Source organism: Seriola aureovittata, chromosome 4, assembly GCF_021018895.1.
Source record: "Seriola aureovittata isolate HTS-2021-v1 ecotype China chromosome 4, ASM2101889v1, whole genome shotgun sequence".
NCBI lineage: Eukaryota > Metazoa > Chordata > Actinopteri > Carangiformes > Carangidae > Seriola > Seriola aureovittata.
This window is the reverse complement of record NC_079367.1, coordinates 15830308-15849534: the sequence shown is the minus strand read 5'-3', so window position 1 is coordinate 15849534 and position 19227 is coordinate 15830308. Positions and strand designations below refer to the sequence as shown.

General features: G+C 40.7%; 1 protein-coding gene across 5 annotated transcripts in view; it reads left to right on the top strand.

Annotated features, from left to right (window-relative positions):
- The window catches only part of grik4 (glutamate receptor, ionotropic, kainate 4), a 278338-nt gene that overhangs the window by 144071 nt on the left and 115040 nt on the right, over positions 1 to 19227 (top strand). For all 5 annotated transcript variants that reach the window (XM_056374837.1, XM_056374835.1, XM_056374836.1 and 2 more), the window contains one exon: positions 17269 to 17433. In XM_056374837.1, the coding sequence (XP_056230812.1) occupies positions 17269 to 17433 (165 nt within the window). The remainder of the gene's footprint in view (positions 1 to 17268; positions 17434 to 19227) is intronic.

Sequence of the window (19227 nt, the reverse complement as noted above, 5' to 3'; positions counted from 1 at the left end):
AAGTGAAACATAAATGAGGGCATGCAGTAAATGGCTCGATAGCAGTTGACAATATTTTCTTATTACCTGAGATGCAAGCACAATAGATAAAAAACAAAGGAAAAAACAGTTGGACTAAAAAAAGACAGGCTCATAGATTACAATGAAAACAATGAAAATGATTTTGACCAGTTCTCAAGCTGTGTGATTGCTTTTTCAGTTACAATATTTAAATTAGCTTGGTATTTTTGGCTGATGCACAGGAGTGCTGTCATGGGTCTATTCTTCTCTTCACAACATTAAAAACAGTTCAGTGATCCGATTTACAGAAGTTTATTTACATCTGATTATTTGGACTCAGAGCAGTAGCTTTGTGCAACACCAAACACACATTGCGTCCACTGAATATGCAGTTGCATATTAATTAAAAAACCTCTGAGGTCATTGTTACAATGATGATAAATCAATGATAAGTCAAAGTAAATCAAGTTAACATCATAATGTATTTAATGAAAGTGAAGTTGAAGAAAGACATCTTATTTTGATGTATAGAAACTATTCTAATATTTTGATTTGCTCTGTTTTCACAATAAAACCATATGGGACAGAGGCAGTGATTATAATTATGGTCGAACAGTACACAGGATAACACCCATTCATGTAAATGTAAATATAAATGTAAATCTATATTAAATGGGCCATTGCATTGTGCTTTGAGTCATAACATAATCTAGTCATCAAACACCCAATGAGGAGAAAAATGCATGAGTAGAGGTGGAAGTAGGGAAACAGAGGATCAGATTGATTAACAAGGTACAGGTAGTGGAGAAATGACAAATTTCATGGCAGGCCTTAATGGACATTGTTGATAAGATAAGCACAGGCACAATTAAACACAGAAACATACTGGGACTGGGACTCTAGGGCAACGTGGCAGTCTATTAACTGTGTACAGACAGGTAGGCTATTTTCGCTGTGCAGCCGACTGTGTTATTAACTCGCTCTGCACTGAATCAATTGACAGGTCTCCAGGTGTCAGTGTGTATGTAAGCGTGTTTGCGTGGCTTTTTCTCCTTTCCTCTTTTGCTTCTGCAGTCTCCATCACCGGCTCCCTGACTGCTCAGGGTCAGTGGATGATTGTCCCTCTTGTATTTCTCCTATCTCCTTACCTCAGATTACACAGAGTGCAGTCCTGTAGGGAAGTGCCATGGATTACCGTCCACTCCCGCTCACCTGTATCCTGCCCTGTCCTGTCCCCGGATCCCTCACCTTATCAGCTGGATACACGCTCCAGCAAGGGAATCCCATGTGGATACTTCTATTACAACCCCAATGACAAAAGCATATTGTCCTCTTTGCTTCTTGCTCACATACACTGGAGCAGAGGTACATGTAAATACATACACACACCCATTCACAAACAGAGCGTGTTCTTAGCATCAAACTTAACCGCACAGTGCTCACCCTGGCAGATCCCTCGGGGTCTTCCAGTTACATTGTTAACCATCCTATTCTGTTCACTGGGAAAAAACCTCTAGAGGTCCGTAGTCTGCATGATAACATCCCACACCTCTTCGCATGCGTGTGTGAACAAGAAAAAAAAAGGTGCTGTGGTGGCATTCAGTAGCCTCCAGGGTCCTGACTAGCCATCTGGGTCCCATGCACTGTTTAGGTGCAGGTATAATGAGGCAAAAGTGGCCCTCAGTTGGAGAACCAGACCGTAGAAACAGTAAGTATAGGGTGCTGTGGCTAGGAACAAGAGAGGTCAAGCTCCCTGGGGGAACAGCGGTGGCTGTGAGAAGATGATGACGACGACACACATATGTATGCAGGCACAGACCAACACACTGTACTTGTCACCGGGTTGACAGGTACATGGTTGTTCTCCCTGGAGCTTTATTAGGCTTACAAGAACTTTGGATGCCCTCAGATACATTCTGCCTCTTCTCAACTCCCCAACACTCACAAATGATTTGTCTTGCTCTCCCTCCCTCTGTGCATCTCTCCACACCTTTTTCTCCACACGTCTTCATGTTCCCTTCCATCTTATTATCTGTGTAGTCTTTTCAAAAGTGCTTTAAGTCTCTTGAGGAGAGCCGAGTTTCCCCGAGGACCAGTTCGAGTCTCTCACACCATTCCGTTCACTGCAGAGACAAACACAGCCTCACTAGTATGTGTCTTTCAAACCAAGCTTAATCCAGCCTGATGCTTCTTAATGCTGAATGTAGATAGTCTATAAAAGGATAAATTAAGCTACAGTTCCCCTCTTCTCTTGTATCTTTCATTTGATTCTCGTTTTCTTTTGAATTGTATTTTAGCTGGTTAAATCACTAAATGTTGATCTATTTTAATTCTATGGAAATAAGTATCTCAGTTAATTTCTCTTATTTCATTCAAGCCATGCGACCCCGTTCTCTTCCGAATCTTTCATTTGAAGGTCCTCAAAAATATCTGTCGCGTTTTCATTCAAGAACTTTTACTTAATAACTTAATGCATGTTGGTCGGAGAAGATTAGGAGCAAAAAAATGTGGTCATGAAGCATCTTTTTCTTTTTCTTTTTTTTTTCTCTTCTTGAACGCGTAAAGGGAAAGGAGATCAAGAGAGAGGGTGAGGGGAAGAGAAATATGACTGTGGTTTTAGTATCAGGGGATATCCAGTACATATCAGTTCTGATACTGTTGAAGGGCCTAAGGAGCTTTGGTTTTGTCTCTTCGGGTGATGGATACTCGCAGAGTCCATGACTTTAGCTGTGTCCCTGCCTGCCCTGTTGAAATGGTGATAAAAATTCGATACTTCATGTGCCGTGGCCATCGCTCAGAGTGTGAGCATATGACTACATGCCAGTGTGTGTGAGAGAGAAAAAGAAATAAAGAGGAAAAGAATGGGACAGAGCAAGATGGAGGGGGGGGGGGGTGATTGAGAGCAAGGTTACTAATGTCCTTTTCATGTGGTGGATTATACTGTAGCATTGCCCTAAAGCGACAGGATGAGCATTGGCCCCCTCGGGTGCTCTCAACCCATTGGAGTGGCTGAATGTCTGTCCATTTCCCCCAGACTGTCACATCAAAGGCTGTCACAGATTCAGGAAACAGCTATGTGGTAATAACAGATAACGGGGGAACGGCGCAGTGTTGCCATTTTCTTTCCCTTTAAAACTTTTATTCACCTGGTGTCGTGTGCGGCTTTTTGAGTCCGGCACATTCCATTCTATAGAGAAGCCTCCTTTTCCTATGTCAAACCACTGTTGACATGTTATGTATGGAGTCAACCTACAGCTTTGTAGCTTTGTAAACCTTTCTTTTTTTCTTTTTACCGCAGTATCATTGTTGCCCAGTTTCTCTGGCGTGTCCAAATGTCAACAGTGGCACCCTTTGCTTGTGGATCTGTCGGCCACTGGGGTCTCTTCTGTTGGCCAACATGCTGTCTGATAGCTGAGCATGAAGCTATGAACAGTATGGCCCCATTGTAGTGTCAGCATATAACTATAGTGCCGGAATATGTAGTCTGTATAAATTGAGTTCTGATTTTGAGATATTGCCATTCATTTGCAGCCCACAACACTGTGCTGCAGTTATTTGCAATTTCTAAATTTTAAACAAAATTCTGCCAGCGGTGTCTGAAATATTACATTCAAGTTCAATTTTCATTTTAGTTTACTGATCAGGTGCCACAGGATGATGCAGCAAAGAGCAAAAGTGCTTCAGCCATCCGCGACGAGTTCAGAGAGATACCGCCTCTTCTACAGCTGGATGGTAGATAGCAAACATAGACTGTAACGTAAAGTCTCAGATGATTGTCTTTTATCACTCATTTACTTTTTGCTGTGAATATCAGTTTTCATTTTGGTCAGGTGTTTACCTATGTGGTTGCAGCTTTGAATGCATCAGTATTGCACAGGACTGGAATCTGCATTGACCTTTCCATGAATGAGGTTTGTCTGAGGTCGGTCCATCAGACTGTTGTGAAAGAAGTGCCACTGTCATCAACTGTCAGGCATCGTCCTGAATAATAAAGGTCAGTTTACCGCAGATTAAACTACCATGTCAATATGCCAAAGGCTCCTCTCAGGCTGCACGTGGCTTTTATGGTCAGCAGACTGTTTTAGTGTCTCTGAGGTCACATCAGATTTCAAATGCTATTACAGTTCAATCAAATGCAGGACACTAGGGCTGAACAATTAATGGCAACATTATTGATCTCGCAGGAACTGCGGGCTTTGGATGAAGATAAAAAATGTGTCACAACATACCATTATATGCATATTGCTCAGTCCTAAAGGACACCATGTTACTTTAGGCTATGACTGTATGTACAGTCTCTATTAACAGTTTCACAGGAGGTGACAAACATTTGGTTTCATTCTCTCTCGCTACCTTTTTTCATAAAAGCTTCCTTCTTTCTTCCTGTCATCACCACATCTGTTCTCTCCTTCCTCCTTCTTAACCTTTCCCACCTTTTCCACTCATCAAACCGTCCGCTGGTCTGCCTTGACCTTCCACACAATTACATGCCAGTGGCTCTGTCTGTAGGCCAGGCCTGTTGAGGGAGATATGCTGACTGACAGGTAATGACACCCACTGAGAGCTGGAATTCCCCCAGGACCCGCTGTCTGCTTGCCTGCCTGCCTGCCTGAAATCCCTTGGGTGCAGAAGTTGAACTACAAGTGCCACATCAACATTGTTTTCATCATAATAACCATCCTCCTCTTCATCACCATCATCATCTGCATCGTCGAGATTATCCTTGCGCCACAGACATCGCACTACCGATAGTCCGTCAGCCGTCTCACTGTCTTTCTCTGCCACCGTCTGTCTGCCCAGGGTTTTCCCTCTGTCACCATCTCTCCCTGTCACTTTCTCCCTCTTTTTCTATTTCTCTCAGTCTTTAACTCGCTCTTTAAATCTCATTCCTCCTCCCTGTGTCCGTCACTCTGCCTCAGTACAAACTATCATTTATCTTCACTCATTTAGACTGAAAGACCTAATAGTGAAGATGAACTTTTGGCATTCATTTCCAGCTTTCCACCTCCCGTCCCTTTCGTTTTAGTTGGAAAGGCCTATTAGGTTGACTTTAATTCCTCCTTTGGCACCGAGACTGAAGAGGAGGTGGTGGCTTAAAGGAGTAGCAAATGTCTGTGTGGATGTATGAGTGTGTGTGTGTGTGTGTGTGTGTGTGTGTGTGTGTGTGTGTGTGTGTGTGTGTGTGTGTGTGTGTGTGCGTGTGTGTGCGTGTGTGTGTGTGTGTGTGTGTGTGTGTGTGTGTGTGTGTGTGTGTGTATGAGAGATGGGGAAGGAGGCTGTGTCATAATTCATTGAATATGTCCTGAGAATTGATGGGGAGCTGAACCATGGGCTGTGCACCAGGTGCTGCCATTTCCTCTCAAGTGATGGAGTTAAAGTTTTTCTCTGCTCCCATCAGAGAACGATACAGAGACTTGTTGTATACTACGAGATGGAGCAGTGAGGGGACTGTGGGGCCGTTCGCTGCAGAGAGAGAAACAACTTAAAGGCTCGTTAACACCCTCACATACAAACACATGTACTTTTTTTAACTTTAGCGTCTTTATTCACAAACCGTGCTTTCATTCTCTGTCGTTTATCAGATGTAACCGGCACTAATAAGTTTCACTGTTCGGATGTTTTTTTTCCTTCCGCTTTAGTCGGTCTGTGACTTGGAAAACCTCTGCCCCTGGACATTTTTTTATTAGTTCCATCAAATTTTTAATCACCTATAATAAAAAGAAAACATAAACATGTATTCATTTTTATATTTTGACACATTTATTACTTCAATCTACATATTCAGACACTACAATAATTCATAAAGTGGTGGAGTGAGGATTTGTCCGTGATGTCTGTTTGTGTTACCAACTGTTGTCGTGGCCCTCCAGAGACTCTCCAACCTCTGAAGAATGATCTCCTCCGTCGTGTCCAGCTTTGACAGGAGCTGGCAACACACCACACAATGCATATTTCTATTTCTGTCGTCATGTTTGACCCAGGGGGAGTCATCCTTCCATGAAGGAACGAATGTTCTTTTTTTTTTTTTTCTCATAGCTTTCTTTCGCTGCTACTTCTTTCATTTTCCTTAAATCCTGATTCCTGAGTAAAATTGGAGCGTCGTGGCAGTGACAGTGACAGAGCTGTCAGCCAGCTTATGATCGGTTGGCTTCCACAGCTCTCTGTCGAGGGGAGTCAGGTGTTATGGTTCCGGCTGGAGGCAGCAAAGGCTAAATACTGTATTTGTCTTCAGGACTGAGCCAGTCAAGATGGTGAGCTCTTAAATTTACTGTCACAATTTGACTCTCTGCTGGACCTTGGCCATGTGGCATCTGTTACTGTTAATGTTCACAATCCACTCACGTCATCCCTTGTGAGTGATCGGCCATCATCTTGTCAATTAAAACTCTGCTGTGAATGTCACACCTACAGTTATCAGGACAGACACAAATTGCTATTAAGTGTGGGGGCACAAGAAGTTATTTAGTGCGCTTTTTAAGGTGACAGTGCGTAATGAACTGTAACACCATGTTCAGACTGACATCAGCACTGCATGAAAAAACATAGCCCCCTCATTCATTTCAATGAGGCCACTGCACTGGCACAGTGGAGGTGCAGACGCAAAAATTGACAGGGGTTTCCAACAAAAGAGAGCCTGTCTTTTGTTGTAACACAATGCTCTGTCATCCAGCTAGGCGCCGCAGTGGCCAATCAAATATGTGTAAGCGCACATTCCTATTTTCAACGAAGTGCTGTCTGAATGCAAGGTAAGCCACGAGTGTGATGTTTTTTAAAAGTGCATTGTCCCCTGGCATTCAGTAAACATGTAAAGTGCTGTGTAGGCTGAGCTGAAAGTCTATCTAATTTAATGAAAATTAAATGTAATTTGTGCTTGAGAGATCTAGAGTGTTGGCCTTTGTTTTCAATTAACACAAAAGCGATGTGCTAAAGTTACAAATTTCCTCTACTCTGCCAATTTTAAAACACTTCTGCAAATGCCAACAGTGAGGCAATAGCTACTTCACTACAAGGTCAGCTCCAGCTCATGAACCTCAGACTCTGGGTGCAAAGAATAGACACCCAGTGTGCCTGTGCTGCTGGAGACAAGCCCACACCAGTGTGGCCTGGGTACAATGAATCATACGCCCTGCTGTCTTTCCATGCTCGGTCTCTATCACCATGCTGTCAAAAATAACCCATCTTTTCTAAAGTTGAAATGTTTGCCAACAGCCACTGAGAATAGATGGCCATTACTTGGCATGAAGACATTAGGATTTGAAGTGTTTGTCTGAGCTCAGCTGATTCAAGAGAGAGAGAAAGAAGGAGGTAGGCTGCTTTGCACTGATGAATTGCTTTCAGACTTTTCCAACCCAGTGGGAATGAAATTCAGCAAATAGCAACATCGGTCTGTCATGAAATAAAAGTTCCGACTGTACTGTATACACACAGGAGGATGACCTTATGGCCCAACATGTTAATACCAAGACAGCCATTCAGATTACTTGTTTTTGTGGTTATCCCCCATAATTTCTCTCCTTTGACATCCGCCACTCCCTAACCCACCTAGACATGTCCATTTTCATCAATCTGAGTGCTCCTGTGACAGGTTTCCACTGACTCCATTTTATGCTCTGTGGATGTCTTGTAATCATGCTGAAATTGGCAGGGTCTGGTAGGTGGAACCCTTCCGCAAACAACTTCTGTGCTTTCAGTTTGTCTGATGTCATTGTCTGTTGGTGCTAATGTATTAACAATAGCAGGCAGGAAATCTTGTTGAGTGCATCCATTGGATCTTAACTGCTTCAGATCAACATCTGCAGCATTTTGACCATCTGCTATTCTTATATGTTTGTGCCAAACATACTGTTTGGCAGATATTCACTTTTTTTTTCTTTTAGCTGTTGGTATAAAAACTCAAGGCTGCCACACGCAACAGTTCCTTGTTAAGTGAAGTATTACTGCTCTTCAAACTACTTTTTTTGCAGCTGTTTTCATTGCAATTAAGAAAAGTACGAGTCAGGGAAGAGCTATTTAAATGAAGGTAACTTTTTGTTTATTATATAGTATTTTATTTTATTTATTTTTTTGCATGATCTTGGTCTTTAATTGGACTTCGGGTCAAATTTTGTGTCAGTAAAAGAGGCTGTTAAAAGTTACAGCTGCTGTTCCTGATTGTTTTTGCATGAAGCTCAGCAGATTCTGCAGCTCCTAAAGCCTCTGTGGTACTGCATCAGCTAGTTGTGTATTTGCACTTGGCTAGCTGTTGTTTAAAAGCTGCGTGGCTCTGCAGTGGTGCCAGGTAATAAGCTGAAGTGGAACAGAAATTCAATAGAGAGTGGCACTATATAAACAGCTATTCCTGAGACACATATGCATACAATGCACACACACACACACACACACACACACACACACACACACACACACACACACATGCACTATGTTTCCCACGAGTCCTGTCTCACAGACATGCTGGGCGAGACCCTCTGCTCATTATTCCCCCGAGTAAAATGAGCCTGCAGTATTAACTCAGATCATAAATATATACTGTGTGAAGATACATCTGGCAAATAAACAACCAGAGCGTACACATGCAACAAGACATGGAGAGCGCACAGGAGAGAATACATGATACAGTAACTCTTGCATATTAGACGTACAATCAGCGATTATTATCTGAGACAGCTATCATCACCCTGTCTCTCTCAACCACAACCACAGTGTGGTGTATTCCACAGACTTGCAGTGTGTTCTCTCTTCCCCACGACTCTCTCTTTTTCAGTAATATAACCTTGTTTTTTTTTTTTTGAGAAACTGTAAATAGACGAACCAAGGATCCTGGTGAGGTCATAGTACATACAACAATGTATGGTAGAGTATTTGAACCTTGCTTTATTTTGCAGTTCATCTTACAGCCACAGTGGTCAGTTTCATAGGGCAGCATTGGTGCATTGGTATTTAAAAAATCCATTTACTGTAATGTTGTCATTAACATGTTGCTCACATTGATGTAATAGTTTAATTATATGGTAATTACTTGACTTGGCTACTGTGAGAGCAACATCAGAAGCTTTTTTTCTCTGATGTCCCTATTGTTTCCGCCAATATGGCAAAGGGCGGTCTGCAGAGAATTGCTGCCAGAAACCATCAACAAGAACTATAAGATTACAGCTTTCTAATTATCTTGTCTTTATATCAATGTTACCATTCACTATCCGCATAAGGAAGTGTTTGAAAACAAAGGCAGTGCTCCCTCATGACCTTCTCTGTCAGTGGTTTTTACATTCACAGTCCCAGAGGGACTCTATTAAAAGGTTTCCCTTTAAACACAAAAATGGTGATTTCAACACCAATTATCATAATTATAGACTTCATCCCATTGATATCTACATTTATGGTTCTATCTATTTCCCCTATTGGCCACCAGTGACAACAGAAGATGTATGAACTTCTGCCTGAATATACATTAATAAAGAAATGATTGTCAAACTTTTAACAGGCTGGTAGAGTCAGCCTTAACATTCAGTCTCGGATTAATGAGACTTAACACATCAGTCCACTTGCACACATTATGATATGTGTATGTGGGCTATAATTATATTATGTGACACCAGGAAATCAGTTTCTTGTCGCCAGGTCTTCCGTGAGCAAGATTTTCTAATTATGTAAGATAGCACCTCCGCTTCCTTCGGTTGTGCACACCACAGGGCTTGCGAATGAGATTGATTAAAGTGTGGAACTAGCAATTCCATTTGCCATGCAGTCAGACAAGCAGGCAGATTGGCTGTGGTATAGTTCGCAGTCATGCTGCTCCAAGTGAATAAAACAGCTATTAGACAAACATGAGGCACGGCATTTTCATCTGCTGACATACACAAGTGCATGGGTACATGCACATACACATTCACACCCTCACAAATAAACAGGGAATATCTGACGCTGAAAAGGCTGTGATAGCTGTCTAGTGGCTCATCTAATTAATGTCAAACAACCATCAAATAAATGAGAAATGTTGTTTATAGAATGTTGAAAATACCAAATTAGTTGAGTTTTTGATTTACAAGCATTTACATGGATAAAAAAAAAGAAAAAAGAATCGCTGTATGAATCAGGCTCCTCAAATGATGCCTGTGAAATGAAGAGAAGAAGCTTTTTTTTTTTTTAATTCCATGATTTTTAACAGCTTAATATGTGTATTGTGTGTAATTCCCTGCGATGGGAGTGTAGAGAGTGACCCTTGAGTTAAAAATAAAAAAAGACAATATGAAGTAGAATTTACTGGTATAACCTTGACTCTATGCGCATTTAAAAAAATAAAAAATAAACTTTTCATTTTAATCACCTTTCCAAGTGCCTTTGGCCTCCCTCCGTGAAAAGAGGGCAAAATGTACAAACCCATTTGACTAAGAGGCAGCTGGATGGAGGTGATGAGAGAGGGCAGTGCTTTGCACTTTCAAATTGTGGGGTCCTCGACCTTCACATTTACTTTTCTGCACGTCTCATATAAAGGTTTTTATTTGAATTGCACCTTTTGGTTGAATGGTATGGTTTCGGTTTAAATCAGACACGTTTTCCATATAAATGTGTAAGGCTTAGGTTAGAATTTTCCAGCAATTCACATATGAAGCAACGAGTCAAACAAAGTATATTAAAGCTATATTTAAGAATAATGTATTAAAGCAAAAAAAAAAAGAAAAGAAAGGATGGCAGTGACTATGATAAGGAGAGAGCTAGAGTCAGTGGCCCACAACAGAGTTTGATTAGCTAATTAGCTGCTTTGTTATTTTGTGTTTTCAAAATGCATCCAAGTGCACGGCCTGGTCCATAGTGGCTTCTTAGTTGAAGCTGTCATTAAAAGCGCTCTCCAAACCTGCATTAGTACACAGCTCTGTTTCTCTGTGCTGGCCTGTTTTCAGGAAAAAACAAATGTGATCCCTCCTGACCACATGATAGGGTGGACCAATCAACCAGCTACAACAAAACAAGCAGACCTCTGATGAAGTTGCTAAATAAGAAGTCGATGCCAGAATATGAGGGGAAAGGAATGCAATGCAATGAATAATCTAAAGGCCCAATATGCTTTTTGCTAAAATAAGGAGAGCACTTGAGGTGATCCATTTGTGAAGCAAACAGTGTTCATCTTAACATCAGAAAATCCAGGCTCAAATCAGTTTGAAGGCACGTTGTCAGTTTGCCTTGCTCTCCTGTCAGTTTCCAGACGTACAACAACAACATTTGTGCATATTTTCACATCACGCAAGGTTGAGGGCCATGTTGCCATGAATAATTCAAGGATAAGGGACCTGATGTACTTTGAAGTTGTAAGTCTAATTTCTGTCAGTTAAAACGTTAAATAGCAATTTCCACTGCAATTTTTGTTTGCAAGACGTTTGGGAGCAGGATTTGAGCAAAAAGACGCAAAAAAGTGAAAAGTGGGAGTCTTGGTTTTCCCATCATATAAAAGAGAAGAACAGAGGTGCCGCGGTCGTGAATAAAACATATGCACAGTCTTAGACATGGCCAAAATCCTCAGTGTATGCTGTAAGTAGATTCTGTAGATGGATGACTTTTTTTAAAAGAGAAAGCCTGAAACAAGTCTGAATAGAAACAGGCCAAACATGCACATGTTGGCTCATGTAATACTTAAACGCTTTTCATCATCTGAATTGGGTCATAGAATAGCGAAAGTTTAACTCCCTGAGTTTTCCTGACCTGCTGGGCAACTAAGCATTACTTTATGTCAGTACTTAAACAATTCATTACATTTGCTTCTATGAAAGTGAGTGAATTCTCACTTCTCATTTACCTGAGGCAAGAAGAGCAGTTACTCAAGGTAATAATATCTACTGAGAGCACATATATGTGTAATGGTAGCTCAGCTAAGTGCATGATTTTAAATAGAAACCATTGCTTTACAATTCAAATGAAAGCCATGTTAAATCACTTTACAGAATCTATATTCTTTAAAAGCATTTATTTGATCAAAGGCCAAGTCCCTCTGAACTCTTGCCCCCCTTTCCTTATCAGGTAATGGCTTTTCCCCCGATCAAACCCCACGACTTGGACAGCACATTACCATTAATTACCTCGTACAGTAGGTGAAGAGCTAGTTCATTTGATCTGCATTTAGCACTTGGTCTGAGGGAAAAGGAGATGCAGCCATTGAGTTAATAGAGAAGCCAGCAGATCTTTCAAAAGGATAATGAGTTTTACCCTTGACTGCCGCTTTCCAGTGACACTTCAAGCTTCTGTATTCTTACATTACAAAAAGTATCACTCCTATAGCAATGCAAGCCTGTTTTTGTGTACGACAAGGGCTCTGTTTAGTAATTTTCTCACACAGGTTGCGGCCCATATGCCTCGATTCTTTTTAAATTTTAACAGCAGTTCCCAAAACACACACTTCACAGACCTCCCGGTCTCTTGGGGTTTCTCTCTATAAGGAATAAGCAGAGAGAAGGATCGGAGATTGCACTAAATGAAGCTAAAAGTTGTAAACGTGTTGCAGCTTTGGTTTAAATCCCATGTTCAGGATGGATAACTCCCAGCTCTAAATGCCAGACTCAAAGTGACAGAAACTTTAATAGCAGTGTGTGTATGTGTGCGCAGTGTGAGTGTGTATGTGCATCTGCAACAATAGCTGCATAGTTTTTTCTTGTGTTTTTAACAGAGGTGATAAAATTGCATTGCTCCATTTAATAAGGGTTCTCAGTCTTTTAGACAGCACTATTATTATTATGAATGACAAGGTTAGAAGAATTTGTACAGTTTGTGCAAAATGGTTTGGTGCTTTTAGTCTTAAATGTTCCAGGGGTGTTGCGATTAAAATAATCAGGGTTAGCATGTTTACTAAAGGATCACGTCTGTGAAAGATGCTAAAAGACCTCAGGAGATCACTTTCCTGAGCTACCCACCTTTATCTCACAGGAATTCTCATTTCATACCTACTATTCGCTGAGCCTCAGCATACCTCCGGGCTGTTCATTGATTGGATGCGATGGATCAAGCCTGAGCTCATGTTTTCCCTGTGTGAAAACAGCCTTGCTTGTTTGCCAGCTGTCATGTATTGACCACTCCCAGGTGTCAACTCCTAGACCAAGACATGTAAGAATTATACGTTTCATTCACTACTGTAGACGTAAATGTACTGGTGTGGATAGAGTTTCACTGAATAAGGCCTTTAGCTTGGTTTAATGCTTAGCCACTGTATTTTTATTGACATTTGTATTTCTGCGGTCTCGGGAAAGGAGATAATCTTTCTTTTTCTTGACAAGGGAAACTGTCACATTTTATGAAATACAGGAGGATTGAGCCTGAAAGTTACAGTATAGAAAGACAGCGGAGAGAAGACAGATATCACACAAAACTTTTAATAAAGTAGTTCTTTTGCTCATGAGACATGTTTCCATCAACAGTATCGTGTATTATGAAGCATTACATTCAAAATTTTATATAAGAATAATATAATACAAAAGTTTTTGCACTCACTTAAGATTTTTTCTATTTTCACACCCCTGACATACTAGATAATCTCGGCTGTGGCTAATACAAGTGTAACAACTTGGTCAATTGAAAACAATGTCTGTTGACCTCTGTCTATCCCTGTTTTGCTGTAGAATCATTGCTATTTAAGTGGTTATTTTTAATTTGGTCCAACCAAACGTTGGTTATTAAAATCTAAGCCGATAGGTCGTTTGTGCAGCAGGTTATTATGACCCATAGTTATGTTTTTTTTGTCAGGCGACATCTAGCAGCCGTAGTAATTATGACAAGAGTAAAAGGAAAAGTGCGGGGACGTGGTAAATAGAGCGACATAGTCTGTTTTTGGAGGAGGTTGTAGTGGATGGATGGGTCAACAAAACACGGGACTGTGAGATAGGAGAGTGGTGTTTGATTCCCAAGTGGAAGTAGCCATGACCGTTCCACACACTTAACCATGTTAGTATTATAGTATTGTAGGACGACTTTGTGTGTCTGCTACTTGGTGTTGAACAGGTAGCGTATATTGGTGTTTGTAGAAGTTTTTGCTAAAAACAGAAGCTGCCTACTGCATCTGAAAACAATGCTGATAAGAGCAGAGAGAGTGAACCAAAACGGTAAATTTGTAGGCCACAAAAACCAAAACATTGAGCATTAAGTGCTCCACAGAGCTGAGGGGGACTACAGCATCAGTTTATAATCCTCCTGTGGGTTTGTCACTACGAGCAAACTTTTCATATATCGTGTTTGATCCATTATTGATATCAAAGTACCGAAAGTAGCAGCTTTAAAGTCCAAGGATGTAACACTGCTCTGTTTGGATGTAAGACAGCAATGGTCAAATTACACACCAGAGTGGATAATATCTTTAATCACGATCCTGTCAAGGAATCATGGTGAAACCATTAATTTTAAACTTTAAACACCGCTGTGTTGACATAAACCTCCATCACAGGATTTGAAGTGTCAATCCTCAGACAGAGAGGAGTCTAGAGAGCTGAGTGATGAATATTGATGGAACCGGGCTTTATATTTAAGGAACTGTGCTCAATGATGATTGGATTGAATGCTGAAGCCATTTATGGTGTTAAGATGTTTGGTCAGAGTCAATAACAAAGACATTTTCTCTAGACAAACAATGAACAACAATCTATACTCTAAAACTTTCAAACCATAGTGAAAGCTAACCTTTCCCACTCTTAACACAACACATAAACTGCAACTCAAGTTCACTGCTGAGTGCAGACGAATGTCCCACGTCTCCTGACACAGAAAATTTGAATTTAAAATGAAAGCGGTTTGATTTTATTAAACTATCCAAGTAATATGCCAGTGATCATATTAAGCTGTACACGATCAAAAGGGAGTCAGTTAAGCGCGTAAACATGTTAATGTGTTTGTCACCAGCTTTTCAATCAGACAGCGATGAGCACAACCTTGGATGACCTTTCACTGCTGCTATCTGCTTCTCAGCAAAGCATTTTTATTGGTTGTTGATATTGGCTTGCTGTGACTCAGCCCTGTGGTGATATCAGATGAGTGGATATGTCTCATCTTTGCTAGTCAGAGTTAGTTGTTGTTTGTTCAGCTGCGTGATCGGCAGAGAAAAGGTCACTTCAAACATGCTCTGGCTCTGTATGCAGCCCTGCACATCTCGTTCTGTTATGATTAGCCTTGAAGTTACAATCTGCGGTTTTTCCCTCTAATGGATAATATACAGTGCATTTACCTTTCAGCCAAGTTGTACTTGATTCTTTTTTTTTCTTTTTGTGTGCCTTATTAATTTCACACTTTTCTTGGTAGGTCACTTTTATCTCCTGCCTCTGTTTTGTGCCAAAACTGTGTAATTACATTAATTAGAAATCCTAGTTTCAGACATCTGCTGCTCATTTGATTGTTATAAGTATTTTATATTTCATATGAATGTTGGTTGTTCATACGCCTGCTGATGTAGTTGGGCTGAAGCATGATTAAGTTGTCGATGTGAAATGTTTGAATTATGATATTTCTGAAATGGTTTGTTCAGTGGTATAGGAAATTTTATTAGTTTCTTGTGGCTGAGTATTGGTGCAGTATGGCATTGTTGGGGTCAAACATCACACCTTCATGGAAAAAGTGAATTCATGGTGAGACTAATAATCAACAAAATAACATTTATTGCCATTATTCAGTATAAATTCAGTTACCATTTTATTAGGAACACCTAGCTAAAAGGAATGCAGTAAATCAGAGCTGCAATAAATCCTTCCCTTCATGGAGGCTAAAATCTTCAGTTTTTGTTGAAATTGTGTTAAAGAGGTGTTGATTCAACTGTGTGATCTCTTCAGATGCTGCAGTATGTGTTACTGATGAACGTTATCGTGTTGACAGGTGTTCCTATTACTATTTCCGCCTCATTAAAATCAGTGAGAACAGGCTGATCAATGGACGCACCTCTTTGTGTAATGCAACACAGTTCAACAGCACCACACAAATTGCAGCCCCCGAAATCATTACACAGTTGAATCAACACCTCTTAAACACAGTTTCAACAAAAACTGACCATTATCACTTAAATGAAAGTGGGATTTACAGCTCTGCTGTATGACTGCATTACTTTTACCGAGGTTTTATATAGTGTGTCATTTAAGTTCCTTCCTGACAATTTGTCTGTTTAATCAGCCATGATAACAATTGACATCTGTGCTATTAGATGTCGTGAAATCAATTTATAATCTTATTTAAATGAAATATCCACAAAAAAGAATACAATTACAGTGTGTAGTCCTATTAAAAAAAAAGCATTTGTCTTAAGGTAAATGTTACGATGTTGCTGCTGTTTTGCTTGAATATGTGTCATTATTGCTGTAGTGTATTTGGCAAAGCCATACAAATACACCCTTCCTCAATTATCATGAGATATGGAATGATGAAAATCCTTTTTTAATAACCCGTCTCATCAGTGTTATTGTGGTTGAACTGCATAACTTTTTTTCTGCATAAGAAACGAGAAAAGTGGATTATCTACATCCAGTTTCTGTATAATTGGCTCAGCTAAGCCATGTATAAGACAGGCATCAGTTAGCCGCAATATAATGCTACAATACAACCGATACATTATTGCAAACAGAATCCATATTAATCATTTCTTTGTATGACATGTTGTCTCATCATTCTTTAATTCTCCTGTGGCAAACTGATTTTATTTTACGGTGGACTTACACAGCATGGCATCTCTGAATAGCTACTGCAGTGACTGCAGTTTGAAGTCCGCACTGTGCCTTTATGAAAGCTAAACAACTAGGAGATGTTGTGAATGCTTCTGATGCCTTAACAATATGCTGTGTGATGTATTTATATGTTTGCAGTGTTCCTGAAAATGCAATTAAACAGGTGCAAGATTTTAAAGCTTTTAAGCTTTCAAGCTTTTATCATACAGATCAGATATATACAATAGCACTCACTCTTTTAAAAGCAGATTCCGAGCAGTAAAAGCTGCTCCCGAAGTGTGTGGATTTATTAAGAACAATACTGTGCCTTTGTAGGCAGTCTAGATTAATGGAGAGCAGTGTGCACAAAATGTCACCTAAGTATTGGTGCTAATAAATCCATACACCTTGGGACCAGCTTCCAGTGGAGTGAACCTTTATGTTAGACCTAAAAAAAAAGGCTTTAAATACATGACCTGTCTTTACAGGTTCTCAGATTGAATGATCATTGCCCATATGGGCAGCCCTGGCCATGGAAAAAATAGCAGTTACCATTGTAGATAGTTATTTCTCTCCTTTACAATCACAACCCTTTGCTACCCCCCCCATCTTTTCTCCTCAGCTGCCATCCTTGATGACCCTATGGAGTGCAGCAGAGGAGAGCGTCTGGCCATCACGCTGGCCAAAGACAGCATCAACAGGAACACAAACCGCTCCACCACTGGCAAGCTGGAGGTGGACATCTTTGAACTGCTGAGAGACAGTGAATATGAGATGGGGGAAACAAGTAAGTAATACAGGGAAGAAATGCCAATTAATTGGTGAGGAGAAGATAGTGTTTCTGTTTGTGTGTTTGCTCATTTGGGTGTAAGTCTGTTGGTCAATATGCGTGTGCGTGCTGAGTAGGAGAAAAAGAAGGTTGAAAGTAATAAATCTGAGGCACTGCTGGATCCAGTGAGCAATTGCACCAGCAAAGAGCGTCTGTCTATTTGAAATCAGCAAGCCTGTCATTTCAATTCAGGCCCACTGTCTTCTTTTCACTCAGTCTCTCACACTCGTCCCCCAAGTGCAGAGATATGTCTGTCTGGTTTAACAGTATTTTGGTCAAACAGAAGCAAACAAATTATTGAAAATAGATGACATACTGATGTGGCGCAGAAACACAAAATGAGCTGTCATGTTTTGATAGCTGCAGGAGTCAAAAGGTGTTTTACGTCTGCTTGCTGGGTCCTGTTTTATTCTGTACTTTTGTTTCTACTGCGGTAGGGCAGAGCAGAACGACATCTTCTGTGCAGTGTAATGTGATTTCATCTGTGTCGAAACAGAGATGACCTTCAACAGAAAGGCTTATGGACTTTTTTAAGTAGCCCATCGTGATATTTCCTGTAACTTGTCGCACAGTTGTGACAAATGTTACAACTGAGGGTGACTCCATTAACACTAGATGGAATACCTATTTTTCATCGATCAATTGTATCAATGCAGCTACTCCACAGCTACCACACACCTTAGTAATTATTGGTTAGATTATTTTATTTAATATTTCAAAGAAAAGTATCCAAAATCAATACGCGCCTGCAGAAAACGACGTGTGAGGATTGATTTTCAATACCACACATTCCCACTTTCACAAACCCAAGAGCTTCAGTTGGGGCCACTTAATCCATGGAAACACCGCTTCACTTACCACAACAACAAGAAACTGTATTACTCTCTCTGCCTGGTTAACTACAAACCCTTCCTAAATGTGGTTCCTCCTGTGTGTCTGTGTGCGTGTGTTGCTCTGTGCGCGTTGGTGGTGTGCGAATGCTGGCTTGTGTGTATGCTGTGCAAACGTTATGTGTGTGAAAGTGTGATTGTGTGTGTAATTAGAGGCAGGAATTGGATTAGGGACGGCTCAGCGGCCGCAGTTAGATGGAAATATCACAGAGGGAGCGCTACCTGCCCAGGAAAGTCCCACCCCAACCTTTCAAACACCCACTCCTGTGGCGTATACAGCTCCTAAACGGATGCCTCCTTGGACTTGCTGCTTGTAAAGGCAGAAACAACGACATGACAAGACTCCAGTTCACAAACAGACGTTCTTTCAGTTACTCTATTGCGTACAAAGCCGCAGGAACACATAAATGGTTTGCTTTAGTTCTGCCATGTGTGCACCTGAGGAAACTGAGAATGTTTCAACCACAAGAAAATTGAATGTAGTAAGATCTGAAAGGAAAGCAAAAGCGTTTTTCAACTTAGAAGCACCTTGATCTGCAGCTGGAGGAGTTCGGTTGATGTAGCGGCCGTGTGTGTGTATCTGTGTACGCAGCCATGTTGTGTCATTTGGTGTTTCTGGTTCTACTGTTTGCCATGTTTTTGCTGCATGTCCATCGCTTCTTCCTCTTGTGCCCAGCAAACCTGTCAAGTATTTCTCTGATCTAACTCATTACAGCGCTAATCATTCCAAGGTTCCAATAGCTTGTATTGATCAGTGAAAATCAATGTTAAGCAGGGAAAATAGACTTCAGTCGATCTCTTGTGACCTTCTGACCATAATTTGACCGCAGTTAGCAGCACAGGACTGTTCTGACAATTCATG